The sequence below is a fragment of the Nerophis ophidion genome, linkage group LG14 (assembly GCF_033978795.1).
Source record: "Nerophis ophidion isolate RoL-2023_Sa linkage group LG14, RoL_Noph_v1.0, whole genome shotgun sequence".
In the NCBI taxonomy this organism is placed as follows: Eukaryota; Metazoa; Chordata; class Actinopteri; order Syngnathiformes; family Syngnathidae; genus Nerophis; species Nerophis ophidion.
Genome location: NC_084624.1, coordinates 23,171,221 through 23,193,693, shown reverse-complemented (window position 1 = coordinate 23,193,693; position 22,473 = coordinate 23,171,221). Strand labels below are relative to the sequence as shown.

Here is a 22,473-nt window from a genome sequence, read left to right as displayed (position 1 = left end):
AATGTAAGTTCATAAACTGTGAAAAGAAATGCAACAATGCAATATTCAGTGTTGACAGCTAGATTTTTTTGTGGACATGTTCCATAAATATTGATGTTAAAGATGTATTTTTTTGTGAATAAATGTTTAGAATTAAGTTGATGAATCCAGATGGATCTCTATTACAATCCCCAAAGAGGGCACTTTAAGTTGATGATTACTTCTATGTGTAGAAATCTTGATTTATAATTGACTCACTTGTTTATTTTTCAACAAGTTTTTAGTTATTTTTATATCTTTTTTTTCCAAATAGTTCAAGAAAGACCACTACAAATGAGCAATATTTTTGCACTGTTATACAATTTAATAAATCTGAAACTGATAACATAGTGCTGTATTTTACTTTTTTTTCTTATATGTAACAGAAATGTGTAGGGGGGGTGTATGGTGTGTGGTCATTAAATATGTATTCTGATATATATTCTTCATAGAAAATTAGCCAAAGTCAGTGAGTTTCAGTTTGAAAAATGTATTAATTGTATCATTTTTCTTTTAATAAAACATGAAAACGGGTCCCACAGACCCGAACACCACACAAGGGTTAAATAAATGGACTTTGGAGTTGCAGAATACACCAATAATAACACAGACATGTAACTCATCAGATCAGAACTGGATCAGATATTATACATGTTTCTGTTGTTTTTGATTGATTGATTGAAACTTTGATTAGTAGATTACACAGTACAGTACATATTCCGTACAAATGACAACTAAATGGTAACACCCAAATAAGTTTTTCAACTTATTTGGGTGTCCATAATAATAATGGATGATAAAGGATTCATTTTAGGATGCCTGTGAATAATAGCATGAAATATTCCAGCACCTTCATAACGTTAAGTTATACTAAGCGTCACTCAAGTCTAGATAGATTTATATAGCTTTATTTGGCCAAGCTACATTGATCCATTATGAAACCAACCTAAGATATTTCTGTCCGTTACCTTTATTTCGAAATTGGTAACCATGCGTTTTCTCTCTCAAAACTGAGTCAAATGTGCCAAAGACACATTATCAGCCCCGCGTTGCAACAAAGACATAACGTTAACGTTACTCACAAAAAACTGAACTTATGAATTCCTGTTGCCACTCATAACAACACTGAAAATGAAGACGTCACACCATCCAAAACGTTCCTAACACTCTGAAAGTTATTACACAACAGTTGCTGCAGCGCTTCATGAAAAAAATCTCCTCGTTAAAGGGGAACATTATCACCTGACCTATGTAAGCGTCAATATACACCTTGATGGTGCAGAAAAAAGACCAAATATTTTTTTAACCGATTTCCGAACTCTAAATGGGTGAATTCAGGCGAATTAAACGCCTTTCTGTTTATCGCTCTTTTTACGATGACGTCAGAACGTGACGTCTCTGAGGTAATACAGCCGTCATTTTCATTTTCAACACATTGCAAACACCGGGTCTCAGCTCTGTTATTTTCCGTTTTTTTGACTATTTTTTGGAACTTTGGAGACATCATGCCTCGTCGGTGTGTTGTCGGAGGGTGTAACAACACTAACAGGGAGGGATTCAAGTTGCACCACTGGCCCGAAGATGCGAAAGTGTCTGCCGCCAGACCCCCATTGAATGTACCTAAGTGTCTCCACATTTTACCGGCGATGACAGACATGGCACAGAGATGTATGGATAACCTGCAGATGCATTTGCAACGATAAAGTCAATGAAATCACAAAGGTGAGATTTGTTGATGTTGACTTATGTGCTAATCAGACATATTTGGTTGCAGCGTGACTGCCAGCTAATCGATGCTAACATGCTATGCTAATCGACGCTAACATGCTATTTACCGGCGGTGCTAAGGCAGACATGGCACAGAGATATATGGATAACCTGCAGATGCATTTGCAACTATAAAGTCAACAAATTCACAAAGGTGAGTTTTGTTGATGTTGACTGCCAGCTAATCGATGCTAACATGCTATGCTAATCGATGCTAACATGCTATTTACCGGCGGTGCTAAAGCAGACATGGCACAGAGATGTATGGATAACCTGCAGATGTATTTGCAACTATATTACGTTTCCTTCCACCCACATTTAATGCGAAAAAAACACTTACCAATTGACGGATTTAAGTTGCTCAAGTGTCACGAGATGCGAAAGTCCTGATCGTTTAGTCCGCACATTTTACCGGCGATGCTAACGCAGCTATTCGGCCATGCTATGGCTATGAATAGCGTCAATAGCTATTCGCTCAAAAGTTTCAGTTTCTTCTTCAATACTTTCATACTCCAACCATCCGTTTCAACACATGCGTAATCTGTTGAATCGCTTAATCCGCTGAAATCCGAGTCTGAATCCGAGCTAATGTCGCTATATCTTGCTGTGCTATTCGCCGTTGTTTTCTTACATTGGCAGCACTGTATGACGTCACAGGGAAATGGATAGTCGCATCGCAAATAGCGAAAATCAAGCACTTTAAAGCTCTTTTTAGGGATATTCGGGGACCGGTAAAATTTTGAAAAAAACTTCAAAAAATACAACAAGCCACTGGGAACTGATTTTTATTGTTTTTAACCCTTTTGAAATTGTGATAATGTTCCCCTTCAACAAAATATTAAAAACACACAAAGACGGACAAAACGGATCAATGTACTCGGACTATGGACTGAAAAAGTTACGTACCGTGAGTTCTTCTCTTCATCCATGCTCCCGAAGCGATGTTGTACTTCCGTGCAATGCGAGGTCCATGCTGCACATTTTGCAGGAAACTGTCTTCTTTGCAGTGTTTAAAGTGAAGTATTTCCACAATTTTAACGATTTAGGCCGTACACTTTTCTCCAATGCAGCATTAACCTCCAGATGTTTCTGCGGTGAACAATCGGTACTGTTTTCCGCCATTTTTCCAATGTTTCCAGGCAAAGGATACGGCGTGGTCACGTGAGTTGCACATGACATATAATTGGCTGGCTTACTGCCACCTCATGAGACGTAGCCTCAGCGCCGCCCTGGCACTGCTTTGTACTGTTTTTGTACTTATTTTGATTATTGTTTCTCAGCCTCTTTGTAAATGTTGCAGTTTATGAATAAAGGTTTAGGGGAAAAAATAAATAAGAGCCTCAGCGCATGCGCATTGCATACAGGTGCTGGTCATATTATTAGAATATCATCAAAAAGTTGATTTATTTCATTAATTCCATTTAGAAAGTCAAACTTGTAGAATGTATACATTCATTCCAAACAGACTGATACATTTCAAGTGTTTTTTTTCCAAAAAGGAGATGATTATAGCTGACAACCAATGAAAACCCTAAATTCAACAGCTCAGAAAATTTGAATATGGTGAAAAGGTCAGATATTGAAGACACCTGGTGCCACACTCTAATTAGCTAACTAACTCAAAACACCTGGAAAAGCCTTTAAATGGTCTCTCGTTTTGATTCTGTATGACACACAATCATGGGGAAGACTGCTGACTTGACAACTGTCCAAAAGATGACCATTGATACTTTAAAGAAGGAGGGCAAGACACAAAAGGTCATTGCCAAAGAGGTTGGATGTTCCCAGAGCTCTGTGTCCAAGCACATTAATAGAGAGGCGAAGGGAAGACAAAGATGTGGTAGAAAAAAAGTGTACAAGCAAGAGGGATAACCGCGCCCTGGAGAGGATTGTCAAACAAAACCGATTCAAAAATGTGGGGGAGATTCGTGATGCCAGACCCAACAATGCTGAAGAGCTGAAGGCCACTATTAAAGCAACCTGGGCTCTCATAACACCTGAGGAGTGCAACAGACTGGTGGACTTCATGCCACGCCGTATTGCTGCAGCAATTCAGGCAAAAGGAGCTGCAACTAAGTATCGGTTGCCGTACATGCTGAAACTTTCCATGTTCATACTTTTCAGTTGACCCACATTTCTAAAAAATATTTTTTGGTACTAGTCGTAACTAATATTCTAATTTTCTGAGATACTGAATTTGGGATTTTCAGTAATTGTCAGTACTAATCATCAAAATTTTAAGAAATAAACATTTCAACTATATCACTATGTGTGTAATGAATTGATATAATATGTAAGTTTCACGTTCTGAATATAATTACTGAAATGGATCAATGTTTTCATGATATTCTAATAATATGAACAGCACCTGTACATCCAACGAATCGATGACTAAATTAATCGCCAACTATTTTTATAATCGATTTAATAGATTAGTTGTTGCAACCCTAAATAGGACACCTATTCATGCATAATAGTTGTCCTCATTTGGGTCACAGGTAAGCTGGAGCCTATCCCAGCCAATCACAGGCACATATAAATCAACTATGCACTCACATTCACTCATATATATATATATATATATATATATATATATATATATACATATATATATATATATATATATATATATATATATATATATATATATATATATGTACATATATACATATATACATATATACATATATATATATATATATATATATATATATCATCATCATTTTTTTTATTAATCACATGCGTTAACGTTGACAGCCCTATAATACATATTTATGTATTTATTTCTTCATTTTTGGGGGGTTCGAAATCTATTTTTTATTTTGTTGCAGAAAAAAAAACCTTGCATACTTGAATGGGATCATTCAGTTTATTACAACAGTCCAATATGAATTGGGAATTTAAATACTTAAGTATATATTAAATATTAAATGCAATTTTCGGGGTTTATTTTACTTTAGTATCTTTGACGCAACTTTTAATATTTAGTTGTGTCAATTTAAGCTTAAAATCCACAAATAGCAATTCACATGAAGTCTAAATACAAACCCTGTTTCCATATGAGTTGGGAAATTGTTAGATGTAAATGTAAACGGAATACAATGATTTGTAATTCCTTTTCAACCCATATTCAGTTGAATACACTACAAAGACAAGATATTTGATGTTCAAACTCATAAACTTTATTTTTTTTTTGCAAATAATAATTAATTTAGAATTTCATGGCTGCAACACATGCCAAAGTAGTTGGGAAAGGGCATGTTCACCACAGTGTTTCATCACCTTTCCTTTTAACAACACTCAATTAACGTTTGGGAACTGAGGAGGCACATTTTTGAAGCTTTTCAGGTGGAATTCTTTCCCATTCTTGTTTTATGTACAGCTTAAGTTGTTCAACAGTCCGGGGTCTCCGTTGTGGTATTTTAGGCTTCATAATGCGCCACACATTTTCAATGGGAGACAGGTCTGGACTACAGACAGGTCAGTCTAGTACCCGCACTCTTTTACTATGAAGCCACGCTGTTGTAACAGGTGACTTGGCATTGTTTTGCTGAAATAAGCAGGGGCGTCCATGATAACGTTGCTTGGATGGCAACATATGTTGTTCCAAAACCTGTATGTACCTTTCAGCATTAATGGTGCCTTCACAGATGTGTAAGTTACCCATGCCTTGGGCACTAATACACCACCATACCATCACAGATTCTGCTTGGTACTCAGCATTAAGGGTTGGAATTGGGGGTTGAATCACCATAAATGATTCTCGGGCGCGGCACCGCTGCTGCCCACTGCTCCCCTCACCTCCTAGGGGGTGATCAAGGGTGATAGGTCAAATGCAGTGAATAATTTTGCCACATCTAGTATGGGTGTGACAATCGTTGGTACTTTAACTTTAACAGATGCTGTATTTTCAACTTTGCACCTAGAACAGTCCTGATGGTTCTTTTCCTCTTTGGTCCGGAGGACACAACATTTACCGTTTCCAAAAAACTATTTGAAATGTGGACTCGTCAGACCACAGAACACTTTTCCACTTTGCAGCAGTCCATCTTAGCTGAGCTTGGGCCCATAGTAGCCGGTGGCGTTTCTGGGTGTCGTTGATAAATGGTTTTTGGCTGTGCATAGTAATTTTAACTTGCACTTACAGATGTAGCGACAAACTCTAGTTACTGACAGTGGTTTTCTGAAGTGTTCCTGAGCCCATGTGGTGATATCTTTTACACACTGATGTCGCTTTTAGATGCAGTACCGCCTGAGGGAATGAAGGTTTGTTATAACATCGCTTACGTGCAGTGATTTCTCCGGATTATCTGAACCTTTTGATGGTATTACGGACCGTAGATGGTGAAATTCCTAAATTCTTTGCAATAGTTTGTTGAGAAATGTTCTAAAACTGTTTGACAATTTGCTCACGCATTTGTTGACACAGTGGTGACCGTTTCCTGATCGTTGTTTCTGAATGACTGAGCATTTCACGGAAGCTGCTTTTATAGCCAATCATGGCACCCACCTGTTCCCAATTAGCCTGCACACCTGTGGGATTTTCCAAATAAGTGTTTGATGAGAATTCCTAAACTTCATCAGTATTTATTGCCACCTTTCCCAACCTCTTTGTCATGTGTTGCTGGCATCAAATTCTAAAGTTAATGATTATTTGCAAAACAAAAATGTTTATTAGTTTGAGCATCAAACATCTTGTCTTTGTAGCATATTCAACTGAATATGGGTTGAAAATTATTTGCAAATCATTGTATTCTGTTTATATTTACATCTAACACAATTTCCCAACTCATATGGAAACGGGGTTTTCTGTATGTCTTTGTGCACGCCTGCTGCTTCCCGGCAATGTGACGTAGGTTTCACGTGATGTTGAGGGGAAGCGAGAAGGATGCAAGGTCTCAGATGTATAATTTATCTGTGCAGTGGGTGGGTGGCGGAGATGAAGTGTGAGTTGTGTGTGAGGAGAAGACGTGTGGGGGTGAGGACGGTGGAGGCAGTGAGCGGGAATCCAACGCTTTTTTTCCCCTCCCCCTGTTATCCATCACTGTGTCAAGCGCTGTGATCAGGATTATGTACGCTCGTTGCACTCGTGCACACAATCTTCAATTTCCCTCCGTGACATGTCTGAGAACTTTGGGCCAAATCACACGTGCGCCAAAATGAAAACATCTCCAGGGCAGAGGAGGCCTTGTTCTCGCCCTTTAATGCTGCAATGAAGAGGAGAAGCCCTGAAGGAAAGAGCTTTGTTAGGAGAGACATCACTTTTCTTCCTTTTGTAGTCGTCCCTCCTCTCGCTCTGTCCTCTGAGACGTTGGCACGTTCCTGCCGTCCACATGCGTGCTGCAGACCAAACGGGGGAAACTGAGAGAGAGAGAGAGTCCGGCGAGTACGAGCCCACGTTCCTTCAGGGGATGTGGGCGGCCGTCGTGGTGCATTTCACCAGTAAACAATGGTGAAGACGACGAGAGGTGAATCTATGAAATGTGACATGAGTTTGACCTAGATAGAGAGAGTGTGTGTGTGTGTGTATGTGTGTGTGTGTGTGTGTGTGTGTGTTTGTGTGTGCGTGCGTGCGTGCGTGCGTGCGTGCGTGCGTGCGTGTTCTTGTATTTCTACCCTTCAACAAGGAAAAGTACCTTCCATATGAGGAGGTGTGAACAAGTTAGGACCGAAATCATAGCAATTACAACAAAAAAGTCCCCAAAAATTGATTAACTAAAAGCAGTCGTTTTCTCATAATGTGTTGACTTTTTTCTTATAAAATTGGGAACAATGTCTCATATTCTTTCTGTTGCGGTAACATTGCAATATTTTCTTGTAAAATATTACTTTTTTACGTCAAATTATTACTTTCTAATGCAAAATGGTGACATTTGTCATATACAATTCTGACTTATATCACAATATTGCCAATGTTTTTTAAGTAAAATGATCACTTTTGTCTTAATTTTGCCAAGTAAAATTCAGATTATTATTATAATATTGCCAACATTTTAAAGTGTTCTTATAAAATTGTGACTTTTGTCGAGTAAAATTATGACTCTTTTCATACAATTAGATTAGATTAGATTAGATTAGATAGTACTTTATTTATTCCTTCAGGAGAGTTCCTTCAGGAAAATAAACATTTTCAGCACAATCCCATTCAAGATCAGACAAACGTTACAGGGAGACAGAACAGGATCGCTGACGAAAATAGAAAAAAATAGAATATTAATATAAAATAAAATATAGTAAAAAAAATCGGTCTAAGCCTGGGCCCTGGAGAGGGGGTCCAGACTGAGGCCAATTGTGAATGTTATTATGTAAAATTCATAATATTGCACAAATGCTCAGTATTTCTTGTAAAATTTTGACTTGCGTTTAGTAAAATGACGACTTATTATAATACCGCCAGAATTCTACGTTTTTCTTGGGAAATTGTGACCTTTTTATTCTGATATTCAAAATCAATTTTCACAATTTCTTTTTATTTTTGCATAGCATGTATATATTATTAATGTTGTAAATACCAATCTTTATATATCTAGTAAGGGTGGTCCTAAAGAGGTAGGCATTTTTGTCAAGTCTCAAGAAGGTAACAAATACAAGAGTGTGTGTGTGTGTGTGCGTGCGTGCGTGCGTGCGTGCGCGCGTGCGTGTGTGTGTTCTTGTATTTATACCCTTCTTGAGACATCAACAAGGAAAAGTACCTTCCATATGAGAAGGTGTGAACAAATTAGGACCGAAATCATGGTCCCAATATGGAAAATCGAATATTGAATGTCTCGTTTGCACCCCTGGTGGTGAAATCTATCAAAAAGAGGGCGGTCCCCAAAAAGTTGACTGTGTGTCGCATTTAAAAGTGCTCCCCCCTCTGGTCAACATATGTAATAACAAGTGTGTGTAAGAAATTGAAATGCGCTCCCTCTGGCCAAAATTAATTAAAATAATTAAACAAATATGTATATGGAGACATACTGTGATAACTTGAAGTAAATAATAAAGATTAAAAAACAATTACACACAAAAACGTCCCCAAAAATGGATTAACTAAAAGCAGTCGTTTTCTCACAATGTGTCGACTTTTTTCTTATAATATTGGGAACAATGTGTCATATTCTTTCTGTTGCGGTAATATTGCAATATTTTCTTTTTTACGTCAAATTATTATTTTCTAATGCAAAATGGTGACATTTGTCATATACAATTCTGACCAATACCACAATATCGCCAATGTTTTTGTTGTTCTTATAAAATAGTTTAAAAAATTTAAGTAAAATGATCACTTTTGTCTTAATTTTGCCAAGTAAAATTCAGATTATTATTATAATATTGCCAACATTTTAAAGTGTTCTTATAAAATTGTGACTTTTGTCGAGTAAAATTACGACTCTTTTCATACAATTAGATTAGATTAGATTAGATTAGATAGTACTTTATTTATTCCTTCAGGAGAGTTCCTTCAGGAAAATAACAATTTTCAGCACAATCCCATTCAAGATCAGACAAACTTTACAGGGAGACAGAACAGGATCGCTGACAAAAATAGAAAAAAATTGAAGATTAAAATAAAATAAAATATGGAAAAAAAATCGGTCTAAGCCTGGGCCCTGGAGAGGGGGTACAGACTGAGGCCAATTGTGAATGTTATTATGTAAAATTCATAATATTGCAGAAATGCTCAGTATTTCTTTTAAAATTTTTACTTGCGTTTAGTAAAATGACGACTTATTATAATACCGCCGGAATTTTAAGTTTTTCTTGGGAAATTGTGACCTTTTTATTGTGATATTCCAACTCATTTTTCACAAGTTTTTTTATATTTGCATAGCAGGTATATATTATTAATGTTGTAAATACCAATCTTTATATATCTAGTAAGGGTGGTCCTAAAGAGGTAGGCATTTTTGTCAAGTCTCAAGAAGGTAACAAATACAAGAGTGTGCGTGCGTGCGTGCGTGCGTGCGTGCGTGCGTGCGTGCGAGTGTGTGTGTGTGTGTGTGTGTGTGTGTGTGTGTGTGTGTGTGTGTGTGTGTGTGTGTGTGTGTGTGTGTGTGTGAGTGTGTGAGAGAATGTGTGTGTGCATGCATGCATGTGTGTGTGTGTGTGTGTGTGTTCTCCAGTAAACCAACACGAATAGCCTCTTTGTGAGTGTGCTTTATGTGGTGGCGCAGTATCTCCAAAGGACAGGTCTGCTGTCCAGAGATAGCCCAATTGTTGTCTTCACCCGCTGATAGCCTCACTGCGTCACACGTGGAGTGAAGTGACACTAATAAAAACACGCAAACGACCACTATTGCATTATTTTTGCAGCTGAGCACCGTGCTTTCAGGATAATTGAATGCAGACTGCACGCACGACTCAGAATATTTGTACTATACGTCAATGTTGCACAGTTTGGCAATACAATTGACTCATACAATAGCTTAAATGAGGCAGGTAACACTTATACTGCCTTACACCATGAAACTACCATGCTTGTAGGGTTGTCCGGTATACCGGTACTAGTATAGTATTGCAGTACTAATGAATCAAAAACGGTACTATACTCTGTTTGAAAAATACCCATTCCCGGACATGACGGTGCGTCGTCACGTCGTGACATTGCTGGTTTTACGAGCAGAGGAGTATGTTCGGCAGCGCGCAGACACAGAGTACTTACAAGCAGACACGGTGTGTAGACAGAAAAGGGAGAATGGACGCATTTTGGCCTAAAAACTAAGAATAAAGGTGCAGTTATGGAAGAGGTGCTTTAAGACATGGCTAGCTAGCTAGCAGCTAACATCCATATGCAGTCCGAAGTGTTTTACCAACCTCCATGGCGACAAATAAAGTAGATTTTTATGGCAATAAAAAATATTGATGTAATCATAGTAGTATCGACTAGATACACTCTTGTACTTAGTATCATTACAGTGGATGTCAGGTGTAGATCCACCCAAGGTATATGTTTACTTTCAGGCGCGCTAGCTTCTGTTAGCAGTGACGCCGGTGAGCTATTGTATCCTCCTACGGTGTGTAATGAAGTATGTTTCACTATTCATCGTCCTGCAGTGAAAATGATACTTGTAAGATACTTACTTTATTTGTCACCATGGACGCCAAAATTTGTCATTTAGAAGTAGCAAAAACACTGCAGACTACAGATGGACATTATTTAGACATTTATTGTTAGTTTTTAAGCCAAAATGCGTCCATTCTCCCTTTTCTGTCTACACAATGTGTCTGCTTGTAAGTATGTGTGTGTGCGCTGCCGAACATGCTCCTCTGATGACGACGCGATGTCATGCCTGTAAACTGTTACTTTTAAAACAGAGTATAGTACCGTTTTTGATTTAGTAGTACCGCGTAACTATACTAATACCGGTATACTGTACAACCCTATTAGGAACCGTTATATAGATTAAGACTAAACACAATGTAATGAAATTAAAATGGAAGATAACGAAGAAATTACCAAGTGTAAATATATAGACATATTTTCAGTTTCACAGATTATGTAAGACCAAAAATCTGACACTGCAAGACACAGCAGTCTGTCCCCAGCTGACCACTGCAGACAAACAGATTCTCTCATCTACAATATCTCCAGGCAGACCTGATCCCATTGAACAAGATTAAAATATCAAGGTCCTGCAAGGATATGAAAAACACAGCAATAACAATAATAAAATAAAGGTAGAGAATGAGGACCTAGAAAAAGTCAAGCTCTGGCTTCTGCTCTGGAAGGAACTGACATATACAACATTATTATATCTGAGGTTTAACTCGGTTGAGTCTGGTTCAGGGGTGCCCACACTTTTTCTGCAGGCGAGCTACTTTTCAATTGACCAAGTGGAGGAGATTTAGCTCATTCATATATATAATTAATATTTGTTTATTTATGAAAGAGAGGTGTTTGTTGACAATTTGAAGGTGTTTAATGATAATACATGCATGCTTAATTCCTTTCTTTCATGAAGACAAGAATATAAGTTGGTGTATGACCTGATTCTGATGACTTGCATTGATTGGAATCAGACAGTAGTGATGATAACGTCCACATCTTCAAATGGAGGAGAAAAAAATCCACCTTTCTGTCCAATACCACATGAAAGTGGTTGCTTTTCGCCATCTTATTTGTCCAGCTTCCATACTCCTTTTTATACACTTTACAAGAAATACATTGGCGGCAAACACCATAGCTTGCTAGCTTATGTGCACCAGCTTTCTGAGACTCTTATTTTGGTAGCGCAGGCAGGATGAAGCAGTGCTTTTATTGTGAAGATGGGAACTTAGCAGTCGCTCTTTTAAATTTTGACGGCAGGTACGGCGCGAAAGTCTGTTGAATTAAACAGAGTCATTCGAACGGTAGCAAACGAGCTGAAAGCAACAACTCGTTGTCCAGCACAGCTCCTTAGGCTCTGGAAGGTGAGGTTTACACAAGGTACTGCCTCCCAGAAACACTACTATCTGTCTTATGCATCTGTAGCACTGGTGTCAAACTCAAGGCCCAAGGACCAGATGTGTTCCGCCACGTCATTTTATCTGGCCTGCAAGCATCTGGCAATGACATGTGTCAATAAAGTACTTCATATTTTCTCACTAAATGTGAATGATTTTTTTCATTTTGACAGAAAAAAATTATTTACTGCTTGAAATTGCATACATTTTAAACTTTAAAGGGGAACATTATCACAATTTCAGAAGGGTTAAAACCAATAAAAATCAGTTCCCAGTGGCTTATTTTATTTTTCAAAGTTTTTTTCAAAATTTTACCCATCATGGAAAATCCCGAAAAAAAAGGCTTTAAAGTGCCTGATTTTCGCTATCTGTAAATCCACTTGTCCATTTTCCTGTGACGTCACATAGTGATGCCAATACAAACAACATGGCGGATAGAACAGCAAGATATTGCGACATTAACTCGGATACAGACCTGGATTTCAGCGGCTTAAACTGAAATCCGGGTCTGAGATTACGCATGTATTTAAACGGATGGTTGGAGTGTGGAGGCAGATAGCGAAAACGAAATTGAAGAAGAAACTGAAGCTATTGAGCGAATAGCTATTGAAGCTATTCGGCGATCGCCTTCTAACCAACGATTGCATCTTTTGACCACTGGAGCAACTTAAATCCGTCTATTGGTAAGTGTTTGTTTGGCATTAAATGTGGGTGGAGGGAAAGGCTGGATGCAAATATAGCTACAAATGTACATACAGCTAGCCTAAAAAGCATGTTAGCATCGATTAGCTGGCAGACATGCCGTGACCGAATATGTCTGATTAGCACATAAGTCAATAACATCAACAACACTCACCTTTGTGATTTCGTTGACTTTATCGTTGGAAATGCATCTGCTTTGAGTGTCGCAGGATATCCACACATTCTTGCCATTTCTGCCATGTTAGCGTCGGTTAGCATGCCGTGCTAATCGAGGCACACTCCACGTAAGACAACTTGAATCCGTCCCTGATCGTGTTGTTACACCCTCCGACAACACACTGACGAGGCATGATGTCTCCAAGGTACGGAAAACAGTCGAAAAAACGGAAAATAACAGAGCTGATTTGACTTGTGTGTGTAATGTGTTTGAGAAAATGGTGGATTGCTTCCTATTGTAACGTCACGGGTGAAAGGTCATCGCTCCGACAGCGAACAATTCCGACAGCGACTCCGACAGCGAACAATTGAATGGCGTTTTAAGTCGCCAAATTCACCCTTTTAGAGTTCGGATATCGGTTAAAAAAACATCAAGGTATATATTGACGCTTACATAGGTCTGGTGATAATGTTTCCCTTTAATAGTATCCAATATTGCACCAAATATTACAGTCTATTATCATATTTTCCAAACATGTTTTGGTCTAAAAAAAAAAATACTTAACTTTACAGCAAACTACCCATCAAAATGATAAAAATTACAATACATTTTACGTTGTTCTTTACAGCATCCATCCATCCATCCATCCATCCATCCATCGCTTATTCTCTTCAGGGTTGCGGGGGGCGCTGGAGCCTATCTCAGCTACAATCGGGCGGAAGGCAGTGTACACCCCGGACAAGTCGCCACCTCATTGCAGGCATATAACTGTAAATTGGGGGAAAAAAACTACTACTGTTTTTTGCGTAGAAATTCTGAGCTGCCAGTTGTTGACTGTAAAATCTTCGGTTGTTGTTTTAAACGGTGTATTACTGTAAATGGAAAGGCGGTACATAGGGCTGTGCGATATATCGAATATACTCGATATATCGCGGGTTTGTCTCTGTGCGATATAGAAAAGACTATATCGTCATATTCCACTATACGTTCTCACGCAGTTGCTTTTAGCTGCGGGCATTACACTACAACAGGGGTCACCAACGCAGTGCCTGCAGGCACCAGGTAGCCCGTAAGGACCAGATGAGTAGCCCGCTGGCCTGTTCTAAAAATAACTCAAATAGCAGCACTTACCAGTGAGCTGCCTCTATATTTTACATTTTATGTATTCACTAGCAAGCTGGTCTCACTTTGCTGGACATTTTTAATTCTAAGAGAGACAAAACTCAAAAAGAATTTGAAAATCCAAGAAAATATTTTAAAGACTTGGTCTTCACTTGTTTAAATAAATGTATTTATTTTTTTACTTTACTTCCTATAACTTTCAGAAAGACAATTTTAGAGAAAAAATACAATTAACCTTAAAAATTATCTTAGGATTTTTAAACACATATACCTTTTTACCTTTTAAATTCCTTCCTCTTCTTTCCTGACAATTAAAATCAATGTTCAAGAATTTTTTTTTTTATTGTAAAGACTATTTTTGAAATATTTCTTCAAACTTATTATGATTAAAATTTAAAAAAAATATTCTGGCAAATCTAGAAAATCTGGTGAATCAAATTTAAATCTTATTTCAAAGTGGATTTTAACCTATTTAAAACATGTCATCAACATTTTAAAATCAATCTTAATCAGGAAAAATTACTAATGATGTTCCATAAATAATTGTTTTAATTTTTTCAAAAAGATTCGAATTAGCTAGTTTTTCTCTTCTTTTTTTTTGTTGTTGAATTTTTAATTTTAAAGAGTAGAAATTGAAGGTAAACTGTTTCAAAATTAAATTTTCGTATTTTTTGTCTTTTCTCCTCTTTCAAACCGTTCATTTAAGTGTTTTTTTCATCATTTATTCTCTACAAAAAACCTTCCGTAAAAGGAAAAATAATGTACAACGGAACGACAGACTGAAATACCCATTTTTCTATGTATATAGATTTATTTATTAAAGGTAAACTGAGCAAATTGGCTATTTCTGGCAATTTATTTTAGTGTGTATCAAACTGGTAGCTCTTCGCATTAATCAGTACCCAAGAAGTAGCTCTTGGTTTCAAAAAGGTTGGTGACCCCTGCACTACAGGCTCTTTCCACTCTTTCTTGTGTCTCCTCGCAGACAGCAAGCGCAACTTCTTACACACGTCACATACTGTCACATCCCACTTCTCATACGTATACGCCCTCGCGAAGCAGAGAGGTAACACACTGGGTAACGTTAGCTGTGGTGCTAACGGAGTGGTAATACGAGAGAGAGAGAAGGTGCAAATCTGGTAACAAATGAAGGAAGAATGAATTCCCAAGAAAACCAGCAGGGGGTCCATCGTCTGCCGGTGGAAGATGTCGAATTGACAACTTTAATTTGTCAAGTGTGGGGCACAAGCGTTGCTACCAAAAGTAGCATTACTGCTAATATGTGGCATCAGTTGAAAAGTCACCCGCTAGAGAATGAAGAGTGCTTGAAACCGCATGTCAGCTTCTCCGTTCGGTCCCACACCATCAAAATGCCAAGGCAAACATTTCCACATCCAACCCGTATGAAAAAAACAGTCAACAAAAGGAGATAATGTCCGCAGTAACCTACCACATTGCAAAGGACATACACTGTTTTATTTCCTATTATGCATCTAATTTTTATTTGACAGTTATTGAAATATGTCGTGTGACATCATGCACAAAAGTGCACTTTATTAGTTTTCAACTATTGTCGTGGCATTCTGTTCAAAAAGTGCACTTTAATTTAGTGTTGTTTTGATATGTCATCTTAGTGACATCATGCACAACAGTGCACTTGTAACTTGTTTTAAAATGTCTCTGACAATCTTGTACTTTCAGTTTTGGAAATGACATGAATGTTTGTGCCACTGCTTAAAGGCCTACTGAAACCCACTACTACCCACCACGCAGTCTGATAGTTTATATATCAATGATGAAATATTAACATTGCAACACATGCCAATACGGCCTTTTTAGTTTACTAAATTACAATTTTAAATTTCCCGGGAGTTTCTTCTTGAAAACGTCGCGTAATGATGACGTGTATGCGTGACGTCATGGACTGTTAGGAAATATGAGCGCTGCACACACACACACACGCAGCTAAAAGTCGTCTGCTTTAACCGCATTGTTATACAGTATTTTGGACATCTGTGTTGCTGAATATATTGCAATTTGTTCAATTAATAATGGAGAAGTCACAGTAGAACGATGGAGTTGGGAAGCTTTAGCCTTTAGCCACACAAACACATGTTCAAAATTGCTGGAGGTGAAGCTTTCCTATGGATCAGAGCGCGGTCAAGCGAACATGAAACATGACCGAATGTCAACCAGCAAGTTTCGGTGAGAAAATTATGGTAAAAACTCGCTTCTTACCGGAGATCGGCTGAGCTTGCGCCGTCCATAAAGCTGCCGTCGACTTCCCTGAGACACTGGCGTCAAGACACCCTTGGACAAACTTTTCCGACTATCAGGTACTGTTAAACTCACTAAATCAGGTACTGTTATAACTCACTAAAACACTAGCAACACAATAGAAAGATAAGGGATTTTCCAGAATTATCCTATTAAATGTGTCTAAAAACATCTGAATCCGTCCCAATGCAATCACGTTTTTTTTTTTGTAGTCCGTCGCTATCAATATCCTCAAACACAAATCTTTCATCCTCGCTCAAATTAATGGGGAAATTGTCGTTTTCTCGGTCCGAATAGCTCTTTTTGTTGGAGGCTTCCATTAAAAACAATGTGAATATGTGAGGAGCCATCAAACATGTGACGTCATCGTCTGCGACTTCCGGTATAGGCAGGGCTTTTCTCTTAGCACCGACAGTTGCGAACTTTATCGTGGATGTTCTCTACTAAATCCTTTCAGCAAAAATATGGCAATATCGTGAAATGATCAAGTATGACACATAGAATGGACCTGCTATCCCCGTTTAAATAAGAAAATCTCATTTCAGTAGTTCTTTAATAACTGTTTAATAAATACAGTTTTGGGCAATTAACTTAGTTGTGATTTCCTTCTCTGCATGAAAGTTTAAAATGAGCATATATTAATTAATGCAGTATGAAGAAGAATGTTTTAATGTAGACACATAGAATCATCATCTGTGATTATATGCATCAAGTGTTCATTCAAGGCTAAGGCAAAATATCGAGATATATATCTTGTATCGCGATATGGCCTCAAAATATCGAGATATTAAAAAAAGGCCATATGGCCCAGCCATAGCGGTACATTTATTTTTACGGTACAAAAACTGGTAGCTATGTTGCCAGAAAAAAAAGGAACTGTTATGATTCGCTTCCCGGATCATATTATGTTTACGTTCTTGAGTCTTTTTGTATTACGTTCTGTTAGTGTTTGACTTCTTTAGTTCCTGGTTGCACTTCCTTGTTTGTTCTGTCACCATAGTTACATATTACTTTCACCTGCCTCTTGTTCCGGACGCACACCTGTTTTGTAATTACTGTCTTGATTGAAGCCTGCTTCCTTCGTCAGTCTGTCTGGCTTTGTAGTTTGCGACACGCAACAAGTGACGACTTTGGTTCCCTGTCCTGTTTACGCTAGCTTCCATGCTAAGGCCTTTTGTGTTATTCCTCTAGCTCTCATGCTAGCGCTTTTGTTTTGTCTTTTGTGCTTTGAGCAAGTTTTTCTTTTTCATAGTCTGTTTTATTCTTAAATAAATGTTGCGATGCGCCTCCCGAATCAAATATGTTTTGGGTTTTGAGTCTTTTGTGTTTCTTGTTTAGTGTTTGACTCCTCCGATTCTTTAGTTTGTGCACTTCCTTGTTTGTTGTTGTCAACCATGGTTTCTCATTCGTCCCACCTGCCTTTGTTAGCACACCTGCTTGTTATTAGAGACCCTATTTAACCAGCTTTTTCCTCATTTACTCGTCCTGGTCTCGTCGAGTTTGCTACGCGGAATCGGTGACTTTGTGGACTCCCGACTCTGGTATAACTCTGTTTTGGTACTCGCTAGCTTCCACGCTTAGCCTCTTTGTTTTCTACGTGTGTACTCGCTAATACTTCCGCGTTTAGCCGCCTTTTGTTCTCCTAGCTCTTATGCTAGTTAGCTCTTTGTTTGCCTTTTGGTACCCAGTGTTTTGGTTATTAGCCTGTTTTTAGTTAAATAAATCCTTTATTCTTACCTGTACGCTGTGTCATTGCCCGACTGCATCCTGAAAGAAGCACCACTTGCGTCACGATGCCACGAAGACATCAGCTGCTTGTCATTAGAGACCCTATTTAACCGGCCTGTTCTCATTTACTCGTCCTGGTCTCGTCGAGTTTGCTACGCGCAATCGGTGACTTCGTGGACTCCCGACTCTGGTATAACTCTGTTTTGGTACTCGCTAGCTTCCACGCTTAGCCTCTTTGTTTTCTACGTGTGTACTCGCTAATTCTTCCGCGCTTAACCGCGTTTTGTTCTCCTAGCTCTTATGCTAGTTAGTTCTTTGTTTGCCTTTTGGTACCCAGTGTTTTGGTTATTAGCCTGTTTTTAGTTAAATAAATCTTTTATTCTTACCTTTATGCTGTGTCATTGCCCGACTGCATCCTGAAAGAAGCACCACTTGCGGTGCCACGAAGACATCACAATAAATCCTTGATTCTTACCTTCACGCTGTGTCCGAAGCCCGGCTGCATCTCTGAGAGAACGAACCCGCATCCCCATGCGACCCAATCGTCACAGGAACGTGTACTGTCTTTCCATGAACAATATAATGTTAGAAAAAAAACAATGTCAATTTAACACTAAAATTCTGGCAGCTTAGCTGCCAGCTTTTTCTGCCCCCCATCCCCCCTCCCCCCCAAAAAACAGTAACAGTAGTACTGCTTTTATATTTACCATAAAATGTATCCATCCATCCATTTCTACCGCTTTGTCCCTTTCGGGGTCGCAGGGGGTGTTGGGGCCTATCTCAGCTACATTTCGGGTGGAAGGCGGCGTACACCCTGGACAAGTCGCCACCTCATCACAGGGCCAACACAGATAGACATACGGCGTGGTGCAGTTGGGAGAGTGGCCGTGCGCAACCCGAGGGTCCCTGGTTCAATCCCCACCTAGTACCAACCTCGTCACGTCCGTTGTGTCCTGATCTAGACACTTCACCCTTGCTCCTGATGAGTGCTGGTTAGCGCCTTGTAATGGCAGCTCCCTCCATCAGTGTGTGAATGTGTGTGTGAATGGGTGAATGTGGAAGTAGTGTCAAAGCACTTTGAGTACCTTGAAGGTAGAAAAGCCGCTATACAAGTAGAACCCATTTATCATTTACAACATCCACACTCACATTCACACACTAGGGCCAATTTAGTGTTGCCAATCAACCTATCCCCAGGTGAATGTCTTTGGAGGTGTGAGAAAGCCATTGTAAAAAATAAAATGAAACACTATTTTACAGTAACATTTTGTAAATGTAAAGTTTTTACTGTAAAACGGACAGTTTACTTAAAATAATGTATACAATTGATAATGAAATCCAGAGGCAAATTCATACATTATTCACTGTTACAAGCAGCCCTCAGTGAAAACCACTTTGACGTCCCTGGTCTACAGTATTTATGTGGCCAGCTATGTGGGATAGCGACAGAGCTTATTTCGAGTCAGACATGTTTCTTGAGCGTGACAATGAGGTCACCGTGCTTAAATGGTCACTGCCGCCGCCACCAGATGTCCGTCCAATAGAGCGTGTAAAGTGTTGTGGAAGATATAGCCTCCTCACAAATGGCTAGTCCAGGTGTGGCCTACGAAACAACCCTCGTCCTGTCCTTGTTTGAGCATGACATCACTTCTTTTACCCTTCCTCCGGCTTCTTCTCCCTGTCACAGTGATGTGTGAATAATTCATGCTCATGCTGCTCCTCGCTGGAGATAAATCACGTGAGCAGGGAAGGATGCACGTGCTCGTCCTGGGGCGCCGTAAGGGGCGGAGCCAGTGGAATCCTAGGAAACCGAGCTTATTATTCACACTCGACAAGATGGGTTTGTTTTAATTGTGTGTTGCTTATATTTGTGTTTTTCCTCTTAGGTGTGTCGCTGCCTGAAGCCTGCGGGACTGTTGATCTCGGTTACCTTCGCCCAGCCCTTCTTCAGGAGGCGCCTCTACGCTCGCAGCGAGTACCACTGGTCCATCACACAACACAGCTATGGGGAAGGCTTTCAGTATTTTGTGTACGTGATGACCAAAGGCCAGGCTCTTAGCTCAGAAGATGCAGCTTTGGAAATGAAGCAATTAGAAAGTACTCAATTCTTACCTCCAAAAACCCTTACAACAACAGAGAACCTTGATCAGGAAGACTTCCTGTCTAAAATTGACTTATAGGAGGATCTGTTCTGTGCAGTATCTTCGAAATCTGAAAATAGACTTTAAATACTGATCAAGCGAACATGTCATCGTAAAGATACCGTTTTACATGCTTTTTTATGATGGCAAATGAAGTAAATCTGGTTTTAAATTGTAATCTTTTTTGTAGGGTAAAAAAATACTGTTTTCTTTTAATTACCTTTTCTAAACATTTTTTAAATGTAAAAAAAAAAAGCAATTTGTGACAAACATTAAAAAAAAACTTTATCTCGAGATGTATGTTGTAATATGTGTATGTGCTTTGCTATGGAGGTTTTTTTTCCCACTCCATTGTATTTTTTTTACTCATCCTTCCCCAGCGTTAACCTTTTTCCCATCTTTTACGGGGCGCTGTCACGGCAAATTTCTTCCCCCCTACAAAAACCTTCCCCCCGGAAGACATTTGGCGTGACAGCCCCTCTAATGCTGAAGGACCCCAATGAGGGTGGAAGGACCTTAAAGCAGCCCACACAGCTGCCTGTTTTAAAAGCATTATAATTGGCTGATTGTCATTGGTGAAAAATAACGGTGAGGAAAAAATATTAGCATATATTAGCATTCCAGCAGCCTAACCTTTCAAGCTATTTTTGCTTCGCTAATTTTGCAGCTGTAACCCTTAAGAGTCATATAACTTGCTTAAAGCAGCCCACACAGCTGCCTGTTTTAAAAGCATTACAATTGGCTGATTGTCATTGGTGAAAAATAATGGCGAGGAAAAAATATTAGCATTCCAGCATGGAAACCTTTCAAGCTATTCTTGCTTCGCTAATTTTGCAGCTGTAACCCTTAAGAGTCATGTAACTTGCTTAAAGCAGCCCACACAGCTGCCTGTTTTAAAATCATTATAATTGGATGATTGTCATTGGTGAAAAATAACGGCGAGGAAAAAATATTAGCATTCCAGCATGCTAACCTTTCAAGCTATTTTTGCTTCGCTAATTTTGCAGCTGTAACCCTTAAGAGTCATATAACTTGGTATTATCACGCCCTCATTGGGGTCCTTCAGGCATTAGAGGGGCTGTCACGCCAAATGTCTTCCGAGGGGAAGGTTTTTGTAGGGGGAAGAATTTTGGCGTGACAGCGCCTTGTGGCGACCCATCAGCGTTCCTGTTCTTTAACACTGTACACTGTTTGTTTGTCTAATCTTGAACGGGTTTGTGCTGACAACAAAGTTTCGTTGTACAGCTTTGTCTCTGTGCAATCTTTATGTATCTAGTAAGGGTGGTCCAAATGGGGGGGTTTTCTACTAAGGGTACAGGACGATTGATCCGTGTTAAGGAAAGAATGAATGGGGCCATGTATCGTGAGATTTTGAGCCAAAACCCCCTTCCATCAGTGAGAGCTTTGAATGGTTGACTAAATACTTATTTTCCACCATAATTTACAAATAAATTATTAAAAATTCCTACAATGTGAATTCCTGGATTTTTTTTTTCACATTCTGTCTCTCACAGTTGAAGTGTACCTATGATGAAAATTACAGACCTCTGTCATCATTTTAAGTGGGAGATCTTTCACAATCGGTGGCTGACTAAATACTTTTTTACCCCACTGTATATGAAGTGCTTCTTACTGGGCTAAAATAAACATTTCAGACTGCCCGCCTTTTTTATTTCATGATTTTTATGAATATTATATGCATTAAACACAGCTTACACATACACTTATAAACACTTCCTGTCCTCTTAAAACACTCCACACACTCTAAAACCTAAGTAATAGGATTGTAACTCTTCCACTGAACTTCAAATGATAGTATATCACAGTTTATTGTTGTTGCCATGTCTGATTTTTGCATTATTAGTTCTCCTACAGAACTTTATTCCATTATTAGATTGACTTATTGCGCTATTACAGGGATGTAAACTCATTTGAGCTCAGGGGCCGCATGGAGGAAAATCTGTGCACACGGACTATTAAAACCATGGCATTAAAACCAAAAAATAAAGACAACTTCAGATTGTTTTCTTTGTCTTACTATGGCCAAGAATAGAACATTCTGAAAGTATTAGAATAAAAATATGGAAAAAAAACACCGGCAGCGATAAAGTTTAGATCCATGAAGGAAAGAAGAAA

The 22,473-nt window shown here is 38.8% G+C and overlaps 1 protein-coding gene across 3 annotated transcripts in view; it reads left to right on the top strand.

Annotated features, from left to right (window-relative positions):
- ece2a (endothelin converting enzyme 2a) overlaps positions 1 to 21,808 on the top strand; it is a 246,905-nt gene extending 225,097 nt beyond the window's left edge. For all 3 annotated transcript variants that reach the window (XM_061920185.1, XM_061920186.1, XM_061920187.1), the window contains one exon: positions 20,083 to 21,808. In XM_061920185.1, the coding sequence (XP_061776169.1) occupies positions 20,083 to 20,376 (294 nt within the window). In that variant the 3' untranslated portion in view covers positions 20,377 to 21,808. The remainder of the gene's footprint in view (positions 1 to 20,082) is intronic.
- Positions 21,809 to 22,473: the final 665 nt, after the last annotated feature.